This window comes from Macrosteles quadrilineatus, unplaced genomic scaffold, assembly GCF_028750875.1.
Source record: "Macrosteles quadrilineatus isolate MER2022 unplaced genomic scaffold, UCM_ALF_1.0 Scaffold_4__1_contigs__length_99947679, whole genome shotgun sequence".
In the NCBI taxonomy this organism is placed as follows: Eukaryota; Metazoa; Arthropoda; class Insecta; order Hemiptera; family Cicadellidae; genus Macrosteles; species Macrosteles quadrilineatus.
In genome coordinates, this window is record NW_026542597.1 from 87,752,020 (window position 1) to 87,773,603 (window position 21,584).

The following is a 21,584-nucleotide window of genomic DNA, read 5'->3' on the forward strand; positions in this document are numbered from 1 at the left end:
TAGGAAATCTACTCTGAGGCCAGCTTGTACAGTTCTAATCTACAAATCAATAATTCGGCCTTTGCATCGGACGTATGCATCTCATATCTGGAGATTATCTATATCAAAAAACATACTCTTCAAAATTCAAGTGATCCAAAACAAAATTCTAAGAATAGCGGTGAATGCTCCCTGGTTTGTTAGAAACAGGCATATACATGAAGAGCTAGGAGTGGAGTCTATCATCTCAGCCTTTATTGAAAAAACTACCTCCAAATTTCTGAAGTCTTTAAACAATGTTCCTGGTGCACTAGCTTTTCATCTTGGCGAAGCAACTGAGAACAGGAGGCTACGTCGAAGGCTTTCTCAAGATCTATTGGATTAATAAACCTAAAGAAGATTAAATATTTTTATCTAAATTAATTATGTTACAGGGTTTCTCAGGTCTGGGCGAACACACGATGTTATTATTGTTATTTTCTTTTTTATTTTGTTAACACTTCTGTGAATAATGTCATCATTGAACCAGAAATAAATGCTGTAAAAAAGAAAAAAAGAACTATGAGGTTATTTTATTTACTCTGATTTTGTCATTGATTTAAGTAAATAAGCAAGATTAGAAGATAATTAGACCACCGAAATAAGTAATGACCATGATGTATACAAGTCAAGGCTCTGTACCCGAGTCTTAAAAAAGGATAAACAAATTATTTTACTGCTCAACTTTTTGAGGAAAGAGTAGGAAAAATAACTATTTGTACATGTTTTAATTCATCTTGGTAGCTTTTGTTTACAATTAATGTTTGACTGCTTAAACTTTGTTTGGATTAGGCCGGGAAATATTGATGTAATAAAAAAGGAGATCAAGAATCAGGACTTCTATATTACCACAACAACCTCAGAAGATTTTTATCCAAAGATATACCAAAATAGATAACATATACTAAACACAACGTCATCATTGACCTAGGATACTGCAATTAGACTAACCATCTTTTATGGAATCTAAAAAGTTGTTTGGCGTGTGTTCAGTTGTGGTTATGTTTGGAGGCTCAGATGTACTTCCCAATTCATAATTACTCTTTCTAATGTAGGCTACTTATAATCAGTGTGCGAATCAGCCGCAAATCTCACTCCAACGCGTTTCACATCGTCACAATTGCTGTTTTATACTTTGTTATATTTTATTGTGTTCGTATAGGCCTATGATGGGATAAAACATATATGGTCACGCAACATTTGTTTACAAAAAGATTTTTCTCATTAAAACTGCAATAAAATTTTTCTTTATACGTGTAAACTAACTGTTCTGAACTATACAGTTTTAACTGACTACTCGATTCCCGTACGTAGGACGGATTAACACCCCGTATTTAATTAAAACCCAAGGAATAGATTATGGTACCCTGGATTTGTTGTATTTTAAACTATTTCAAAAAAATTCTTTTACAGTACCTTTGGATCAGCATTTTGAAAACTATGGGCCGCAACCTACTAGTAGGCCGAGGGAGCACTTTTGGTGGGTTGTAAGAGGAAGTCGAGCATGAATATGTTTAATATACTAATTAATGTTCTTAAAAAACATTTTATGTTCTTTAATACCATTTTGATTGCAAAGTACAGTGTGCTGTTCAGAGGCAAAGACCATCTTGTATGCCAATTACGTATGATTTAATAGCTACAACGCCTTAAGCTGTTCCCAGTTTAATGTTTGTTTGCAAGCTAAATGAATTAACAATTACAATTTTAACCTCATTCATCTCGCTATACAAAGAAGAAACCGCTATATAAGAAGTAAAAAACCGTGTAATGTGAAAGAAAGCTAGACACCGCATAATACCATGTGACTTTGAACCAGATTGTGAAAACCTTAGAATGTGAAAGAAGCGTAACTAGCTTTATTACACTTATAAATTGTTTTAATAATTCAATCTGCAACCCGCAATTTGCTTTATACTTGGTGGTTTTCTCGTGTGCTAAAGAATTTGAGATCTGGTTAAAATTATTGTTTTAATTTTTTTTTCCAAAAGAATATATACTTCTAATTTTTGTACCTTTCCCTAAGCTGTATTGAATTTTTATGTAGAGTTTTCTTAAGAACTTCTCTTTAACCGCTAAGAGTACAATGAGCTGTATACAACCACCTTTGCTTCCTACCTTATCCTCACCTTTAGAAAGTATATTTTTAACACTTTTTTGTAGGTAATTTGTCTTTTAAAACAAAAGTCAACCGGTTGCAACATAGTTGTATTATATTCTCTATGGTATAAAATACAGTATGATGATACCTATTTAGACTTGCAAACAGCTCTCTTCCATCTTCTAATGAGGTCTCACACAGTGGACTTGTTTTGAACCACCAATGCCTGAGAGAAATTCCACTCTTGGTGAAATAATACAAAATTCATTGCCGCACCCTAGTGTTTTTCTTTTCATTTTGGAAAATTAAAAATCAATACAGAAACGTACGTGTATTACCATAACAAACGGCACAACGAAGGTACCAAAGAGCGTGAAGAAGACTAACAAGAAGAGGGACTTCCTTTAAAAAAAAGCAAGCAATCAAACAAAGAAGAAATAACATAATTAATTAATGTATAAAAAATGTGTAGAGTACACAAGTTCAAAGTAACAATAAAAGATTTAAGGCATGAGACTTGGCGAGTGCCTTAAAGATTTCTGCGAGTGTAGTATAGGGTAATTATTACACGAGATGCTTATACTACTTATCCTTCGATCATTTGTTAATTACTTTTTTACAACTGCATAATCTGTACTGTTTCTGTTACTTTTTTTAACTACTCAATTTTAAAGCATTATACCATAAGTGATGCTAAGAATGATGCTGTGATGCCATAAGTGAGTTTCACTTATAACTTCTGCAGCAAGGTGCAAATGAAAGACAGTTCTGGGAAACCTCTTTTAGTAGGAAAATTTTTTTCTGTGACTTTTGGGACCTTAAAATAAAAATCTGTTACTACTCCAGTATTCTTAGACTTTTATGATTAAAATAAAAATTAACAAATGAACAAGGAACCTCTTTAAATTTATGTAAGATCTGGAGCCATTCTACCAGATAATACAAGAAGAGGTCTAGGTTTTGAGCAAAGATTTTTTGTAAAAATGATCACCTTTTAGTTATAGCAGGTACTAACAATATTGAAGCTATGAAACACTACTAATAGGACTAATCTGTGATATACATAAGTAATGCCAGGGCCCTCACTCATCATTCCTTTTCGGCAAAATCCCAAATCTGTCTATAATATTCATTTAGCGTGTAAATTTTTACAAACAAAAGTCTGTCCCAAGCACAAATTGTTAATTTCAAGCCCTAGCCAATGCTATGTCTGTTACTTTATGGACGCGGACGGCCCTCCCCGCCTAAATAATCATTTAATTTGTATGTTCGTATATAATATGAGAAGTCTTGTTAAGTCTGCCATTAAATAAAATAAAAATAAAATAAAATATAACTCATGTATTATTTGATTTATTTTATATCTTTGTTGAGCTAAGCATACATTTTCTATGGAATAAAGATTTTGTAAATGGTGTGTGGTTAAGAAGAGGGATTATTACTAGGTAGGTAGATTACAGTTCAATTACAGTACCTAAATAAGGTCAGACAGTGAAGCATTTGATACCTTTTTATTTTCACTAGTCATGTACAAATTAACAAACATACTTAAATTAATACATCAGTTTGTTTATGTGAGACATGTAGTTAATATTGTAGGTTTATCCTAATTCAAGATGTTATGTGAACTCGATACATCAATCAACCTCTTATTTAATAAAAATATATTACAATAGCCTACATTTGAAAAATCCACACTTCATGCATTTGATTTAATAACCAGTACAGATGATGAGTTTAACTGAACTTCTGTAAAAACCAGTCTAGATACTAAGAGTGTGGACAGTCTAACACCAAAAAATAATATGATATATTACAGTAATGAAAATGTACAAATATTGAAAAAACTGACAAAAGCTTAATATTAGTGATTTTTTCAAGGATTAAGAAAGTACACAATAATAAAATAATAGCTCTTCAAAGTACCTTGACATTTGTTTTAATATACACTCATATGTTTAATATGTTGTAATAGATACTATAGGCCATAACATAATCTATATCATAAACATGAGTAAAGTTTGTGCACAATTATTTTAAAAACACTCATAATATGATTTCCTTTGAATTGTTAAAAATATCTTAGTATTAATGTATGTTTTATCTGTGGTTTTAGGCCAAAAACAATATTTATCCCAGCCTCTGTTCTGGAAAAATTAGTTTTTTTGTTAAGAACTTAAAATGAAATGTTAATTTGAGCGAAGCGAGCGGAGCGAGCGTAGCTCACTTTCCCTCACTTTGTAACTTCTTTGTAAGATCATCAGATTGTAATGGCTTGACCAATTGATATGAAATTTGGCCAACAGCTAAAGAATACTGAGCACAATGTTTTGGTAAAAAATATTTGCAAATTTCCCTCTGGATTTTATTTTACGGGTCACGCAATTTCGCTTGTTATTTTAATGTAAGTTAAAAGAAAAATTATATTAGGTTTATGACATATTGGTTTATCTTGTTTTATTTAAATAAGATAAACACATGTTAATTGTTTGTAACTGTTTTGTTTACATTTCAATGTTTACTTTAATCCTAAGTTAAATTTATATTGTTAGACTGTGGTTAAAGTTAGTTTATCAATGGAAGTAACAGTTTTGCTATATTTGTTTTGAGCAAGGGTCAAAGACCACGTCGTAATATTGGTCGTCGCACCAATAATGCAAATATTGTAAGAGAGTGGCGTCGTGAACAAGAAGAACCAGATGAAGCAGTGGCGGAAGAAGCTGATAATGATAGGCAGTTAGCTAATCAATTCCAACATGAATTAGATGCACTACAATTTTATACTTGCACTAACTGTCATCGCCAACAACTAACAGCTTCAAACCAATCACTGATTTGTTCGCGTTGTCGTTCAAATGCAACTAAATTCATGGCGTTAAATAATATGGATGTGTCAAGTGTCCCGAACGAATTAACTGACCTGACGATTGTAGAACAAATAATGTTGATTGCACGAGTACATCCTGCTATGCCCATTTACAAAGTACAAGCAAATAGTCAGGATTGCCAGTTTCACTACAAAGGTACAGTATGAACTATCAGATAAATTTGTCATCCTTTAGAACTTATATAATATCGGGCAAACAAACGGCGAATCTGTTGAATGGGAACATATTGTAGGGTGTTAGCTGCATTAGCCATTGACAATCTTTAAAAAATGCTTCGCTCATTTATGCGTCTAAAGTGTAACGGCAGACCACCCTAGTTACTTGTAATACAAATACAGCTGACTTAAGTCTTTTTGATATATTTTTAGTGTGAGTTTGTCAATTTAAATGTGAGTCTATTTTTATTCCTAAATAATCAACTGAATCTTGAGAAACTATCAAATTTGAGTTTGAATTTAGGGTGATCTCGTCTTTTATATTGGAGGCAGAGAATTGTATCAGCTGTGTTTTGGATACATTCATGGAGAGACCGTTGACAGTAAACCAGTCCTCAAGAGAATGGAGCCCTCTGGTGATTGTGTGAATAATGTTGACACCTTTTTGCTCTTTGCAAATGATTGCTGTGTCATCTGCATACTGAAATATTGGCATTTTTGATACAATTCCTAGGTCGTTTACTAATAAAATGAATAGACATGGTCCAAGAATTGATCCTTGAGACACTCCAAATGGAACATCCTCCCAATCTGACATGTAATTGTTTTGAAATTTGTTTATTATTATCCTTTGTTTACGGTTTTTCAGATAAGAAGCAAACCATTGTAATGCTATATTTTTTATTCCATGTCTACATAATTTTTCAAGAAGTATTCCATGATCAACATAGTCAAAGGCCTTGGACAAGTCACACAGCACTCCCACAGTCTGCTGTGCTGCATCCAAGGCCCCAGCAATATTGTTGATCATGTCGGTTACTGCTTTTTGAGTGTTAAGGTTAGGCCGGAATCCAAATTGAGAGGGGTAATTAGATTATTATTTTCTAAATTGTACTAGTTGGTTTTTGACAATTTTTTCAAAACATTTTGAAAAGCAAGGTAGCAACGCAACTGGACGATAATTAGAGGGATTATTAACATCACCTTTCTTAAATAAAGGTTTTACTTCTGCATATTTGAGTTTGTCTGGAAATACACCCTTCTCCAGGGACTGGTTTACTATTCTGCAGAATAAGTCCTCAAAGACATAAAAAACACGTTTTATCACAAAAAGAGGGATTTCATCCCACCCTGATGACCTTGTGTTACAAATGGTATTCAAAACTTTCTTAACTTCCGCAACACAGACTGTCCTAAAGTTAAATCTTGCATTATTAAGATGAGAAATGTGTTTACTATTTTTCTCAAATAAGTTAATTGCTTGGATTTTATTTGAATATTGATTTGCGGGATATGAGGCATTTACAAAAAAAATTTAAATTGTTTGCAATTGATACAATATTACTGATTTTGGCATTTTCACTGTTTGTAACTTAAATAGGTATTTCTGAAAATTGTTTTTTTAAGTAATTTTTTTACAACGGCCCATGATGCTTTAGATTTATTTTTAGATTTTTTAATGACAGGAGCAAACTATTACAGTACAATTAGTACAAAAGAAATATACATTCCTATAAGTGCTATTAAGCATTGGTTATATAAATAATACACTTGGGGTGTAAGATTATTAATAAGCAACGAGTTAATTCACAGCCACCTTTAACTCCAGGCCGCATCCTCTGGTAGAATCATACAGCATTTTAGGTTACTTAATCTACTTACACCCAAACAACCTCATCACAGCAGTATTTATATCATGAAATGAAATGAAATAAACTTTATTCATACTTTGCAAACATGTGCACGAATGGCGTCATTACACTGGATCAAAATCATAATGCTTAATACCAAAAAAGTACAAGATATATGCATCCTTTAACATAACCAACAATTAAAACAGAATTGTTTACATTTAAACAATTGTTATAACAATCAAAGTTAAACATGTAAGTTTAATTATACAAAATTCTCCTAGTAGTTGCACCGTATCAGAGTGAAAAGAATAAATTGTTGTTGGAATAAATGTTTGTAGTTTTTTGTCCTTCATACGTTACCAAACCGGCCGACCGATCGTAAAGAAACTTTGGGGAGTGGTTCCATACCAAAGGTTTCTGTTGAAATTTTGGAAAACTTCTCAGGGCTATGAGTTTAGTGGTTTGGTCTTTAAAGTACCCATGTTATCCGTATAGATAAATTATTTGTTTACATTTCAACAGCTGAATACTTTTCAATTGAGGAGTAGGGTGGAAAAACAGCCTCAGTCTGAAATTTGAGTTTTGAGTAAACTGAGGTTGAAGTTTTATGCTTGCTTTTGTTAATATTTGTCAGAAAATCCAATTCCTCAGTCCATTCTACTTCTATCAAGCAACTTATGTAGCTTACAGCTGTATATATATATATAAAAAGAGTAAAATAATGAATTGGCTTAGAAAGGCGAAATAATAAGTACACCTCAGAGGTTGTTTTTCCATAACAGTATCTTGAGTTATCTTGAGTATAATTAGTAATAAAACATAACATTTAAATGGTTTTAATTAAATAATAATAATTAATTATAGTAACAAATCACAATTACTTAAAATTTGACTACTTAAAAATGACAAAATGACTTGGTGTATGCCTATAAAAATACATCGGCAATACCACTTCTTTCACTTATGGTTTTAACTTGAAATATTAACAAATAAATTAAATAAACTGTTGGGGTCAACATTATTTTCAGTATTTTTTTATTTTTTATCAGCTGTACAGACAGCGCCAACTCGCACAGTTTGTCAGAGACAGCTCTGCGACTCAATTATCGCTCCAGGATTGGTATCCATTGAAACCAATCTAGATGCGCACACATACGACTATATTGTTGGTCAGTCTCAGTCGGCTACTCATGTGAACTTGAGTTGACAACAAAACATGTTTGCTCTTTGGATTAAATTGTTGTGTAAAGTTCGTTTGGAAAAGTAAATTTTCAAGTATGAGTGTGCTTGTTGAGGACGTTGAACAATAATTGATGAAGTTGAGAAGAACCTTTATGTTTAAATTTAAATGCATTGACAGTCTATTCTGATATTTAATCTGAAGAAGAAGTTGTGGGAGGAAAGTATCCTTGGCAGTTAATAACATAGTACATACTATTTTTGTATCATTTAAAAAAATTCTGTAATGTCCAATTCGTGTCTTAAAACAGTTGCCTGTGTGCACACTTTAGCGCAACTGTCACTAGACTTCAGAGTCTTATAGTGAGTTGAGCAACAGTCCCCCTTAATAAATTGGGCAACTGTTGCTAGACTCAAAATCGCCTGTGTGACCCCCAAGGCCACACTATAGAGTGTGGCTTTGGGCTAGACCAGTCCTTTGAGGTGAACATGTGCCGCCTGATGCTGCCCTTCCAACCCCGCCACCATGTGATGTTGCATCGGAAGCTACCGCCATTATTAAGACGTGCATTTACACTCGATGTTTTCTTTCGTTAACAACGTTTTTACATAGAAATAGTGTATTGTTTGAGTTTGGTTATGATATTATTAACATGTAAGAGTAGTTTGATATTATAAAGGTTCAAGATTTTTTTTACATGGTGGGCTGCAGGGTATTGTATGATTGTATGGTTATTGTGTATTTGTGGCGCGGAATAGGATAACTAATCTCCCTCCCTGATTCCGTGCATGACTCATCACAGCTTACAATCGCTTTTTGAGCACTATTTCATAACCACTGAGAGTACGGACTTTCTTGAGATCCTGCATGGAGAAGAAAATTGGAAAAGAAATACTAAATTAAACTCCCATAAGAAATGTTCATGGAGGAAGTTTCGTTGGTGTATAACTCAAATTATACGCCAGATAAACGAATGCCGATGCTTGATGGCAAATCTGTGCGTGTAGGCCTATGACTTTAATTTTATACCAAAATTATGAAAATTGGGCTGTTGAAAGAGCCGAGCCGACTCGTATAACTAAGAAGAGAAAACCTAATTATTTTGTATAGGCCTATATAGATCACAATAATCTATTTCTTAACTAACAGTTGTAAACTTCTAATGATTTATCTTTGTAAAAAAATATCAAGCTACTTCAAACACTCTAAAAATAATGAAATGATCTTTTTGTAATATTCAAGCTCACGTATTTGAAGTCGGGCTCTATGATAATTTTTGACATAACATACTGAAAATTTAAAGAGCATGTCCACATTGCAGGCGATTATCTATAACTAAAGGTGTTAATCTTCATTTTTTCAGAGTTTTGCGTTCGGAGTTATTTTATCATTGTAACCCATCATTGGCAGATAACTTTATACAGGTTTTTTTAAATAAGATAATAAATTATAATTTTATAGTGGTATAACAAGTATGTTTTAAACAATGATAATGCATTTAAATGTTTTTAATTTGCAAAAGTAACATTTTAATATTAAACTAGCTTCTTTTCCCTATCATAACAATCTGTTTCTTGTTCTAATAGAAAATTTGTGTGTGATAAGTTGCATAATGCATTAATTCAGAAGTAAATATAAAATACAAGTAAATACTTCCTTGGTATCCAAACAAAACAGTGCATATGTTTTTTTATATATTTATATCCTGCTATGTTTTATTGATTTTAATTCTTTTAGAGCGTTTGAAATAGGTTGTTTTTTTTACAAAAAAATTTGATACATATTTTTTACCGGTACTTAAAGGCTTTTTAAAAGAAAAATTGTTTGGACCGATCAAAAATGTTACCGTACGGAACAATTATTATTTTAAAACTGCCTGAGTCACCTGTTCAGGTTACATAATTTATGGTTATAAAAATTAATATTTTTTATGTTTTGGTAAAACAGGTGATGAATTGGAATTGCAAGAAATGAAACCTTTTGCATCTAAAAATGCTTTTTGTAAACTGACGTAGCCTAAAAGTTTTATGTCTTAAAAATCAATAGGAAATAAGTGTATTGTTCGATCGTAATAATTTTTCCATTGATATACTATAATTTTCTTTTTAAGATGTTTATTTTATAGTGTTGATAAAATATAGAATACAATTTCAATACTCAAAACGGAACTTTACAAAATGCAGGTCAAACGTTGAAGTATCTTACTCATAGTAACTAAAACAAAACGCCTAGTAAATGCAAAGTCAGTTATTTAGGCTCCATGGCAAGACATGGTTTAATAATCCATATTAAACAACTTTTTCATGAAGATCTGTCTGTAGCTTCATGGTTTCAACTAACAGTTGTCGGAATATCATTCTTATTTATTGCTTTCTCTGTACAAATATAAACAAAATAAATGTTGTATATTTGAGGTTTTCAGCATTTTTCTCTGGAACAAATATTTACACTTAAACATAATGTTATATATGGTACCAAAGGGTAGCCCTCCTGGTTATTTTGGGGGTGGAACCACGATGATCGGTATAAAAATCTCAGAGAAATTGGGGAACATTTATAGAAAAAGATACATTGGCACAAACGAATTGAGAACCTTATTCTTTTGTTGGTAGTGGGGAAGTCGGCTCAAAATACCCACAAGTAACAGATACAATAGATGGCTATTCAAATAAAAAAACAATTAATTATCAACATCGCATTAATTAAACTAGAACAATCGCAATAAAACAACTGATGATACAAATACTGAAATACAGTTAGAGGAGGCTCCGTGGCTCTACACGTACAAATCACGCTGTAGGGAGTAAAGCTGAGTGTGAGTGTCGTGTGTGTGCCAGGGTGTGTGCTGGCAATGTGCTGGCGCCAACGAGCACGCTGGCGCGCGGGGCGTGCGTACGCGCGTGTGACAGCTATAACGCGGTAAGAGTGTGTGGTTGTACGGCGAGAGCTCTAGCGCTCCTAGCCTGACCAGTGACTGTACAGAACTACGTGGGCCAGCAACTTCGCCGTACAAGCAGCTCGAACATACCAAGCCCTATCCGGCGGAGAATCTACTAAGGGAGTATGTTTAATCTATGCCCAAACTCTGATGGATCTTAAAGGATGCCATTAACCTAAATGTGGCAGAAAAAAATTGTTTGGTGGCCGTGACATATTGGGACGTGTAATGGAAGAATTTAAGAAAATGATTCAAACCTACGTGAATCAAAGTGGACTTGCCTGATATTTTTTCTAAAATTAAACAAAGAGTATCTGACATGGGAGCCTATTACAAGGGCAGTTATTTAAGTAAGGACTGTTTATGCGTACGCATCCGTAGTTCGCTTGTAACCCGCAACAAGGCTCCTCAGGCACTTACAGCCATAATTTATGAACAATATGACATAACTTTCAGCTCTGTAGATGACATAATATGCTTTACTGTGCGTTTTTTAAATGTTTTTCATCATCGAAACTCCCCCTGCTTAAAATCTTGGGTGTGAATTGATGTATGTTTCTTCATAAATATTTTTAGTTGCAAATGATTTTCCACATGTATTGCTCCTATGTGAATTAATGTATGTCTCTTCATATCGCTACTGGTTTGGAAGGATTTTCCACATATAGTACACTTATGAGGTCTCTCTCCAGTGTGCACTAATGTATGTTTCTTCATATCGCTACTGGTTTGGAAGTATTTTCCACATATAGTACACTTATGAGGTCTCTCTCCGGTGTGCACTAATGTATGTTTCTTCATATTGCAACTGGTTTGGAAGGATTTTCCACATATAGTGCACTTATGAGGTCTCTCTCCGGTGTGTACTAATGTATGTCTCTTCAAAACGTCACTGGTTTGGAAGGATTTTCCACATATAGTGCACTTATGAGGTCTCTCTCCGGTGTGTACTAATGTATGATTCTTCATTTTGCTACTGGTTGTAAAGAATTTTCCACATATAGTACACTTATGAGGTATCTCTCCAGTGTGCACTAATGTATGTTTCTTCATATAGTCACTGGTTGTGAAGGATTTTCCACATATAGTGCACTTATGAGGTCTCTCTCCGGTGTGTACTAATGTATGATTCTTCATACTGCCCCTGGTTGAGAAGGATTTTCCACATATAGTGCACTTATGAGGTCTCTCTCCGGTGTGTACTAATGTATGTCTCTTCAAAATGTCACTGGTTGAGAAGGATTTTCCACATATAGTGCACTTATGAGGTCTCTCTCCAGTGTGCACTAATGTATGTCTCTTCAAAATGTCACTGGTTGAGAAGGATTTTCCACATATAGTGCACTTGTGAGGTCTCTCTTTGTTGTGTACTAATGTATGTCTCTTCATATCGCTACTGGTTTGGAATGATTTTCCACATATAGTACACTTATGAGGTCTCTCTCCGGTGTGTACTAATGTATGTTTCTTCATACTGCCACTGCTTGTGAAGGATTTTCCACATATAGTACACTTATAAGGACGCTTATTAGAATGAATTAACAAATGAGTCTTAACATGATGTAGATTAATAAATATTTTCTCACAAGTTAAACATCTAAAGGGACGCTCGCCGGTGTGTAAGTATATATGAGGCTTCATATTTGATAGAGTTGAAATCAGTTTTCTACATATTGGACACTTAAGGCGAGGCTTTTTAGTGACCTTTAACATTTTTTTGTTTTCAATTTCCAACTTATAACTTATTAGACAAGCTAGAAACTAATTGAAATTAGTCAGCTGGCTTTGTATGTCTATTTTTTAGGAATTGGTGTTTAACAGTTATGTGTAACAATCAAATTTGATCAACTTTTTGATCAAATATTGTTATGTTCATTAAATACAATACAACACAGCCTACTTGAGGCATTTTTCTTGACTTTTATATTCAATCATATTAAATTAGGTGCCTTATTTGAAGAAAAAGTGATTTCTATTTTTTTCATGTTGTTTTCAAATAATACTGCATCAGCCATTAATTAAAATTCAAGTTTTACATAGTAAATTACTCACTTTCATTTGTACTTTTAGTGTAGTAAAAACTTAATCTTTTTAACTGCTATTTTAAGTATCTATAATACTTTGCAGATTAATTTTTTTGCTACATGAATTATTGAAGTTCCTTTTCCTCTTCAAATCTATTGCCTCTTCTGAAAACAGATCATATTTGATTAAATATAAATATTTTTGTTGTAATCATTAATTTAGATAGATTGTTTTTTCATTTAATCTAAACAATAATTTGAAATCAACAATTTATAGTAAATCCATAGCATAATTATAATGCAAAATTAAAATAATAAATGTAATTGCAGATAATATAACTTTTATCTAAATAGGTATGGTCTGGGTGTCCAAAAAGTATTTATTGGGTTTTAAAATACTTCATTCAACTGACGATACATGAATGGTCAACCTGTTTGCCAGATTTTTTCGCAATTTCTTTCTCTGGGGCTATGTGAATCACAGGGCATACATCCTGCTATTAGCTCAAACCTCTTCAATTTGTGAGAAAGTATTCACATTACAGTGACAACAGTAGAACAGGTTGTTTACCAACGTTACCAGCGGCCAATCCAACCATCAGGAAGTTTGTCATTTAAAAACATGGGCATTGCAGAGCGAGAGCCAATAAGGAGGAGCCCCATCCTGCTTCCACATGAAGTGCACTTATGGGGTCGCTCTTCTGTATGAACCAATGTATGTTGCTTCAAGGTCACAAAGTCTTCCATTCCATATCCTCTTCAGGTTAAGGTAACAACCATTGCTCCAACATGTCCGGAGTGCAATATCAGTGACAACCATATCAGTGAGAAGTGTCAAAAAGCAGAGTAAATGTGTTGGTTTGTAGCGAGAGTAATCCAGTGATAGATGCGGTAGCGGCTGGTGTTCATAGGTGGTGGGAGGGCTCTGCATATTTTTATATATGTGTGTGCCAGGGTGTGTGCTGGCGCCAACGAGCACGCTGGCGCGCGGGGCGTGCGTGTGACAGCTATAACGCGGTAAGAGTGTGTTTGTGTGTGTGGTTGTACGGCGAGACCTCTAGCGCTCCTAGCCTGACCAGTGACTGTACGGAACTACGTGGGCCAGCAACTTCGCCGTACAAGCAGCTCGAACATACCGAGCCCAATCCGGCGGAGAATCTACTAAGGGAGTATGTTTAATCTATGCCCAAACTCTGATGGATCTTAAAGGATGCCATTAACCTGAAAGTGGCAGAAAAATATTGTTTGGTGGCCGTGACATATTGGGACGTGTAATGGAAGAATTAAAGAAAATAATTCAAACCTACGTGAATCAAAGTGGACTTGCCTGATATTTTTTCTAAAATTAAACAAAGAATATCTGACATGGTAGCCTATTACAAAGGTTGTATTTTAAGAAAGGACGGTTTATGCGTACGCATATTATGTAGATCGCTTGTAAGCCGCAACGAGGCTCCTCAGGCACTTACAGCCATAATTTATGAACAACATGACATAATTTTCAGCTCTGTAGATGACATATATGCTTTACTGTGCGTTTTTTTAAATGTTTTTCATCATCGAAACTCCCTGTGCTTAAATTCTTGGGTGTGAATTGATGTATGTTTCATCAACCTGCCACTGGTTTTGAATGATTTTTCACATATAGTGCACTTATGAGGTCTCACTACGGTGTGTTCTAATGTATGTCTCTTCATACTGCCACTGGTTTGGAAGGATTTTCCACATATAGTGCACTTATGAGATCTCACTACGGTGTGTACTAATGTATGTCTCTTCATACTGCCACTGGTTTGGAAGGATTTTCCACATATAGTGCACTTATGAGGTCTCTCTCCGGTGTGTACTAATGTATGTCTCTTCATATCGCTACTGGTTTGGAAGGATTTTCCACATATAGTACACTTATGAGGCCTCTCTCCGGTGTGTACTAATGTATGTTTCTTCATATAGTAACTGGCTGAGAAGGATTTTCCACATATAGTACACTTATGAGGTGTCTCTCCGGTGTGTACTAATGTATGTTTCTTCATATTGCCATTGCTTGAGAAGAATTTTCCACATAAAGTGCACTTATGAGGTCGCTCTCCAGTGTGTACTAATGTATGTTGCTTCATACGGCCACTGGTTGCGAAGGATTTTCCACATGTACTGCACTTATGAGGTCGCTCTCCTATGTGAATTAATGTATGTTTCTTCATACTGCCACTAGTTTGGAAGGATTTTCCACATATGTTGCACTTGTGAGGTCTCTCTCCGGTGTGCACTAATGTATGTTTCTTCATATGGCCACTAGTTTGGAAGGATTTTCCACATATGTTGCACTTGTGAGGTCTCTCTCCGGTGTGCACTAATGTATGTGTCTTCAACTTGTAACTGGTTTGGAAGGATTTTCCACATATAGTGCACTTATGAGGTCTCTCTCTGTTGTGTACTAATGTATGTATCTTCATATTACTACTGCTTGAGAAGGATTTTCCACATGCAGTGCACTTATAAGGACGCTTATCAGAATGAATTAACAAATGAGTCTTAACATGATGTAGATGAATAAATATTTTCTCACAAGTTAAACATCTAAAGGGACGCTCGCCGGTGTGTAAGTATATATGAGACTTCATATTTGATAGAGTTGAAAACATTTTTCTACATATTGGACACTTAAGGCGAGGCTTTTTAGTGACCTTTAACATTTTTTTGTTTTCAATTTCCAACTTCTTACTTATTAGACAAGCTAGAAACTAATTGGAATTAGTCAGCTGGCTTTGTATGTCTATTTTTTAGGACAGTTACGTGTAGTCCTATTTTAAGAAAAAGTGATTTCTATTTTTTCATGTTGTTTTCAAATAATATTGCATCAGCCATTAATTAAAATTCAAGTTTTACATAATAAATTACTTACTTTCATTTGTACTTTTAGTGTAGTAAAAACTTAATCTTTTTAACTGCTATTTTAAGTATCTATAATACTTTGCAGATTAATTTTTTTTTTTTTTGCTACATGAATTATTGAAGTTCCTTTTCCTCTTCAAATCTATTGCCTCTTCTGAAAACAGATCATATTTTATTAAATATAAACATTTTTGTTGTAATCATTTAGATAGATTGTTTTTTTCATTTAATCTAAACAATAATTTGAAATCAACAATTTATAGTAAATCCATAGCATAATTATAATGCAAAATTAAAATTATAAATGTAATTGCAGATAATATAACTTTTATCTAAATAGGTATGGTCTGGGTGTCCAAAAAGTATTTATTGGGTTTTAAAATACTTCATTCAACTGACGATATATGAATGGTCAACCTGTTTGCCGGATTTTTTCGCAATTTCTTTCTCTGGGGCTATGTGAATAACAGGGCATACATCTTGCTATTAGCTCAAACCTCTCCAATTTGTAGGAAAGTATTCACATTAACAGTAGAACAGGTTATGTTTACTAACGTTACCAGCGGCCAATCCAACCATCAGGAAGTTTGTCATTTAAAAACATGGGCATTGCAAAGCAAGAGCCAATAAGGAGGAGCCCCATCCTGCTTCCACATGAAGTGCACTTATGGGGTCGCTCTTCTGTAAGAACCAATGTATGTTGCTTCAAGGTCACAAAGTCTTCCATTCCATATCCTCTTCAGGTTAAGGAAACAAACATTGCTCCAACATGTCCGGAGTGCAATATCATAGTGACAACCATATCAGTGAGAAGTGTCAAAAAGCAGAGTAAATGTGTTGTGTTATGTAGCGAGAGTAATCCAGTGATAGATGCAGTAGCGGCTGGTGTTCATAGGTGGGAGGGCTCTGCATATTTTTATGAATAAACGAAAGCCTAACATCATTAACGTTTGTAAGCGAACTGGAGAAGCTGTAAGGTTTAAATTTGTAATATAAACACTCATAGGCCTAGCCTGCGATATACATTAGAACTCCTGTTAACCAAATTCGGGTTTAACCGAAAACCGGGTTAACCAAAATGGTTCTATAGAATATACAGGGCTGTAAAATGTTTTAATAACTTCAGTTGTCTGTTTTAAAGTATTTTCTATCCCATTGTATCATTTTTGTAGCTGAAATAAAACACTGAATTTTATATACCGTACATTGTCTTAAATTCATTTTTCCTACAAACTGTGGCAATACATTGGCTATTTTTAGCATATGATGGGTTAACCAAAAAATCTGTTATCTGAAACGGCTCTCCCCCCTTTATTTGGGTTAACTGGGGTTATATTTATATATAACGGTATATTTTTCGGTATATTTATTTAAACTTGTTTCCAAGGCTCATATTGTAATTAACTTAATAACAGTGTCTGCAAATGGGTCCATCCTGAAAATAACATTAACAAAATAATGATAGTATTCCATAAAATATCTAAGGTAATAAGGAATAGTAAGCCAAATAAGTAAAAAAGTATAGAAAACAAATTTCATTTAAACTTATACCGGTAACCTTAACATATTGTACATCAAAACCATGTAATATTACATGTCATTCATTCATCATTAACATTAACCCTTTGCGGTCTCATAGCCATTTTAGAAAAGTGCCTCTCAACTCGAATGGCCAGCCCTGCTGGACACGGCTACGTTCTATATCAGCTTGTCATGTTTACACGGCGCAGTGCCTCACAGGTCGTACAGCCAGCACTGCTGGCCACTACTAATTTCCCCGTCAGCTCATCCGGCCAGTATAGGTGGCCATCCAACACACTTTTTTTAACATTGTTTATTAATTCTCCCGTAGGCTGCAGCACTAAACAGAGATAGTACCTCAATTCACAGAATATTAAAATTTTAGTTTGTAAGGTTTCCAGCTCTGTATTACGTCATTTTTACTGTAAAATAACCTCAACTGTCAGTGTGTTGTTGTCATGTGAAACTGTGATGTGAGGTTACATTTACCAGGATAAAATATTATTAATTGTGTAACTGTAGGATGACTAGAAAATGGTTTATACAATAATAAAAGAAGAATTCAATACTTTACTAACCAGTATCAATAAAACAAACTTGATTATTGCATCACTGCCTATGCGACATGACTTGCCAAAATTAGACAACAAAATTAGTAATATAAACTATTGGCTTGAAGAAAAATTGAACAACTCCGTAGAAAAAAGAAGACTACTAGAACTACACCTCTTGCCTCGGGAAATGTACGCAAATCATGGTTTGCATTTCAACAAAAAAGGTAAAAGCAAAATTTCTAAAGAAATCCTAAATATAATCCGTGACTGCTGTTTCAACCCAGCTCTATCCAATAACTTCAACATCCGACTGCCTTCAGATGAAGAACCCGTCACAGTTGTAGAGGCTGACATGAATAAGGTAATTCACAAGCTGCGAGACACCGAAAACACTGCCTTTGCCCACTGCATCTCTGCAGATGTAAATGATGACAGGCACATGAGCGCTGGGGTTGCAACTGCCTTCAAAAAACATTTCAAAAAACCATTGTCCTCAAACTTTGTAAATAACAGCCTTACCTGTCAAAAATTCAATAAAACCCTAGTTTATGGACTGGTTAAACCTAGATTTTTCTCCAAACCTAATATTCAAGATTACAACAATGCATTTGATACTCTCTTAAAGGATATTGAAAAAAACTGTCAAAAACTTTTGGTGTGTTCCCCGCTGGGTTGTGTTAGTGACAACATAACCATCGAACATTTTGCTACAAATCTACTGGAGCTACGCAAGAAAACGGGAGTCAAAATCATAGTGGTTGTGAAAAATGAATATTCCTCAAGAGTTCTACAAGGCGGACTTCCCTACGATGATTTTGTCAAGATGATCAGACAACAACTTTCTAATCCAAAAGACTCCAACACATCCGATCTAATCTGCACAACCGACCTTGACATCACAACTGGCCCTTCATCCAGTACCCCAAAGGTAGACAAGATGTGTTCTACAAGCCACTGGTCTCCTATTGTAAATAGTGTTTTAGCTGTAAATCATGTAAATAGTAATGCATCTCTGTCCAATGCTCTAACTCCAATGATAACTCTGTTCCCTCAAAAAACAAAACCGTAAACAAGACTATACAGACCACTTAAATGTAAACAATTTTTGTTTATTTTGCAATCAATTTCACAGTCTTACAAATGTAAATAGAGTATGGCCTATATGTAAAGAAATCAAAATAGATAAGAAATATAATTGGCTATTACATTTGAATATTCAAGGTGGTCTGATTGATAAGAAAATAGATTTAGAGGTGATTTTAGATAGCTCTAACATACTTATTATTTGCCTAAATGAACATTGGTTAAGTAGAGGAAATATTGATATTTTAAATAGTTTTGAAAATTATAATTTGGCACATTTTTATTGTAGAGATAACTGAGGTTATGGTGGTTCATGTATACTTTTAAATAATAAATTAGAATATAAAATTAGGGAAGATTTATGTATTTTTAATTCAGATTCTGAGTTTGAAATGTCTTATGTAGAGGTTATTGAATTAAAAATAATTGTCATATCTATTTACAGAGTACCGGATGATTCTAACTTTAAATTATTTTTAAATAAGTTTGAAGATTTATTAAGGATTCTGAACAAAGACAACCAAATTAATAATTTTTACATTGCAGCGGATTTTAATATTGATGTTTTGGAATACACAAATAAACCACAGCAAAGATTTGAGTTTCTTTCTCTAATAGAGACTTACGGTTTCATTACAAATTTAACTTCTCCCACAAGGATAACCAACAATAAAGCTTCTTGTATGGATAACATACTTTCACTAAAGTTAAAAACGTGTGAAGAAACTCCATCGATGAACCTAGAACTAGGTATATCAGGTCATCTGGCAATCTTTGTGGATATTTCTAGAAATATTTCATCTCAGCACAAAACTAATCTACCTCGGGTTAAAAGACGATTTTTTTCAAATAAAAATATTAATTCATTCATTTAAAAAATCAGTATTACTAATTGGCAAGTTTCACTAGATAAAATGTTTAAGGAAAACTGTTCAAACGTTTTTGGATGTTTTCAAAGAACTTTTGATGAATGCTTTCCTTTGAAATTTTTTTGTAGTAAAGTTAAACCTTCAAACAGACAAAAATGGATAACAAATGGTATTAAGATATCGAGCATTAAAAAGAGAGAGCTAAGTAGACTAGCAAAGCAGTCAAACGATATAAATTTTATCAATTATGTAAAACATTATAAAACGATCTTCAGTAACGTTTGTAAATTGTCAAAGAAAATGTATAATTCTAGTCTTATAAAAAATGCAGAAAATAAGAGTAAAGCTGCTTGGAAAATTGTAAAATCTGAGCTCGGTTGTAATAAACCTTGTCTTAATTTCCCTGATATTGTAATAGATAACAGTATGCCTATTAAAAATGGAAATGATATAGCTAGTTATAACAACAAAAAAGTTTATTGAACTTTACAATGATATAAGTATTACACCATGTGAGCAGGAAGCATTAATCTTAACTCAGACTGACTTTGATTTAAATCAAGTAAAATTTAGTTTCGCAAATGTGACTCCAGATGATGTGATTAAAACAATAAAGTTATTAAAAAATAAAATACCCCCGCCGCAGCAAACCTGCAGACTAAGCGAATTTCCATTAACCTGATTGGATTTACACTAAAATGCCTCCATAAAAATATCACATTTATTTCCTAATTAAATAGAATTAGTTAAACGAGTAATTAGGTTTGCTGCAACAGGGAGGGTAAAAAGGGGTTTTTTTTGTAAAATTTTAATAGTTTAGTAAGAAATTAAAGTTTTTTCCAAATTCGATCAAAATATGTTCATAAACAAGCAAACTACAACAGTTGACTTATTCTCCATAAGAATAACATGGGAATTTTAAATTTCGGATTTTTGTAAATTTTTCCGTAACCATTAGGCGCACAACAACGCTTCAATATACTAAATTATTTGTTTTTTTAAGCTCTACATAATGGTTTGGAAAGAAATTGTAAAATTTTGTGTTTTTAGGGTCAAATTTGGGAAAACCCTATTTTTACCCCATAAAACCCCATATAAAACCCTGTTCCCCTAGTCCGATCATGCTGGTTCGGGAACTCGTTCGAATAAATGTAGGTTTACACGTTTATACCAAATTTCATCAAAATCGGATCATTTTTGCTCGAGTTATCGCGCTAACGGACATATATATATATATATATGAATTTGAACAGATGGTGTTTTTGGCCTCTCGGCACCTCAAAACGAAAAAATAAATCGGTCCCGGGTCCAGGTCTTACCATGAGTACTACGGTAATAGCTTATTCCCTATATGGGAAATTCGCTGAAATCAGCAGGATGGGATGAAATACCATTGGAGATTATGAAAAAAGTAATGCACTCTATTGCTGTTCCTATATCAGTTTTAATAAATCAATCTTTTAAATTTTCTGTTTTTCCTGAAAATTTAAAGTTTGCAGAAGTAAAACCTCTTTTTAAGAAAGGTCAAAAAGAAAATCCTAATAATTATCGTCCTATTTCAGTTCTTCCTTCTTTTTCCAAATTTTTTAAAAGATAGCACTAAACCAAATTTTTACATTTTTAGACGCACACTCAATTTTGGTCGCTGAGCAATTTGGATTTCGAAAAGGTCACAGTATGTACAGTAGGGGCTCTAAACGAACTTGTTAACGAAGTATCTTGGGCTC

At 33.7% G+C, this 21,584-nt stretch overlaps 4 protein-coding genes across 6 annotated transcripts in view; all 4 read right to left on the bottom strand.

Annotated features, from left to right (window-relative positions):
- LOC128991515 (zinc finger protein 91-like) overlaps nucleotides 1-21,584 on the bottom strand; it is a 107,767-nt gene that overhangs the window by 70,107 nt on the left and 16,076 nt on the right. Inside the window, exons 3-4 of the mRNA XM_054414460.1 lie at nucleotides 15,841-15,984; nucleotides 12,967-13,103 (exon numbers count right to left, since the gene is read on the bottom strand). The gene's annotated coding sequence lies outside the window, so the exon portion shown is untranslated. The remainder of the gene's footprint in view (nucleotides 1-12,966; nucleotides 13,104-15,840; nucleotides 15,985-21,584) is intronic.
- The window catches only part of LOC128991516 (zinc finger protein 728-like), a 70,598-nt gene that overhangs the window by 7,759 nt on the left and 41,255 nt on the right, over nucleotides 1-21,584 (bottom strand). The window contains exon 1 of one of the 3 annotated variants that reach the window (XM_054414465.1): nucleotides 2,268-2,330. The exons of the other annotated variants lie outside the window; for them this stretch is intronic. The gene's annotated coding sequence lies outside the window, so the exon portion shown is untranslated. Of the gene's footprint in view, nucleotides 1-2,267; nucleotides 2,331-21,584 lie in introns of those variants that run through there. 3 annotated transcript variants of the gene reach the window in all.
- On the bottom strand, nucleotides 9,473-12,957 carry LOC128991517 (zinc finger protein 708-like). The gene has a single exon (XM_054414466.1). The coding sequence runs from the start codon at nucleotides 12,625-12,627 to the stop codon at nucleotides 11,422-11,424; it is 1,206 nt and encodes a 401-aa protein (XP_054270441.1). The 5' UTR covers nucleotides 12,628-12,957; the 3' UTR covers nucleotides 9,473-11,421.
- Nucleotides 13,120-15,812, bottom strand: LOC128991519 (zinc finger protein 83-like). The gene has a single exon (XM_054414469.1). It carries the CDS (start codon nucleotides 15,629-15,631, stop codon nucleotides 14,495-14,497), a length of 1,137 nt encoding a protein of 378 aa, XP_054270444.1. The 5' UTR covers nucleotides 15,632-15,812; the 3' UTR covers nucleotides 13,120-14,494.

What these genes read in the sequence shown, in the direction of transcription:
- LOC128991517 (XM_054414466.1), bottom strand. Translation starts at nt 12,627, where the DNA reads ATGTTAAAGGTCACTAAAAAGCCTCGCCTTAAGTGTCCAATATGTAGA.
- LOC128991519 (XM_054414469.1), bottom strand. Translation starts at nt 15,631, where the DNA reads ATGTTAAAGGTCACTAAAAAGCCTCGCCTTAAGTGTCCAATATGTAGA.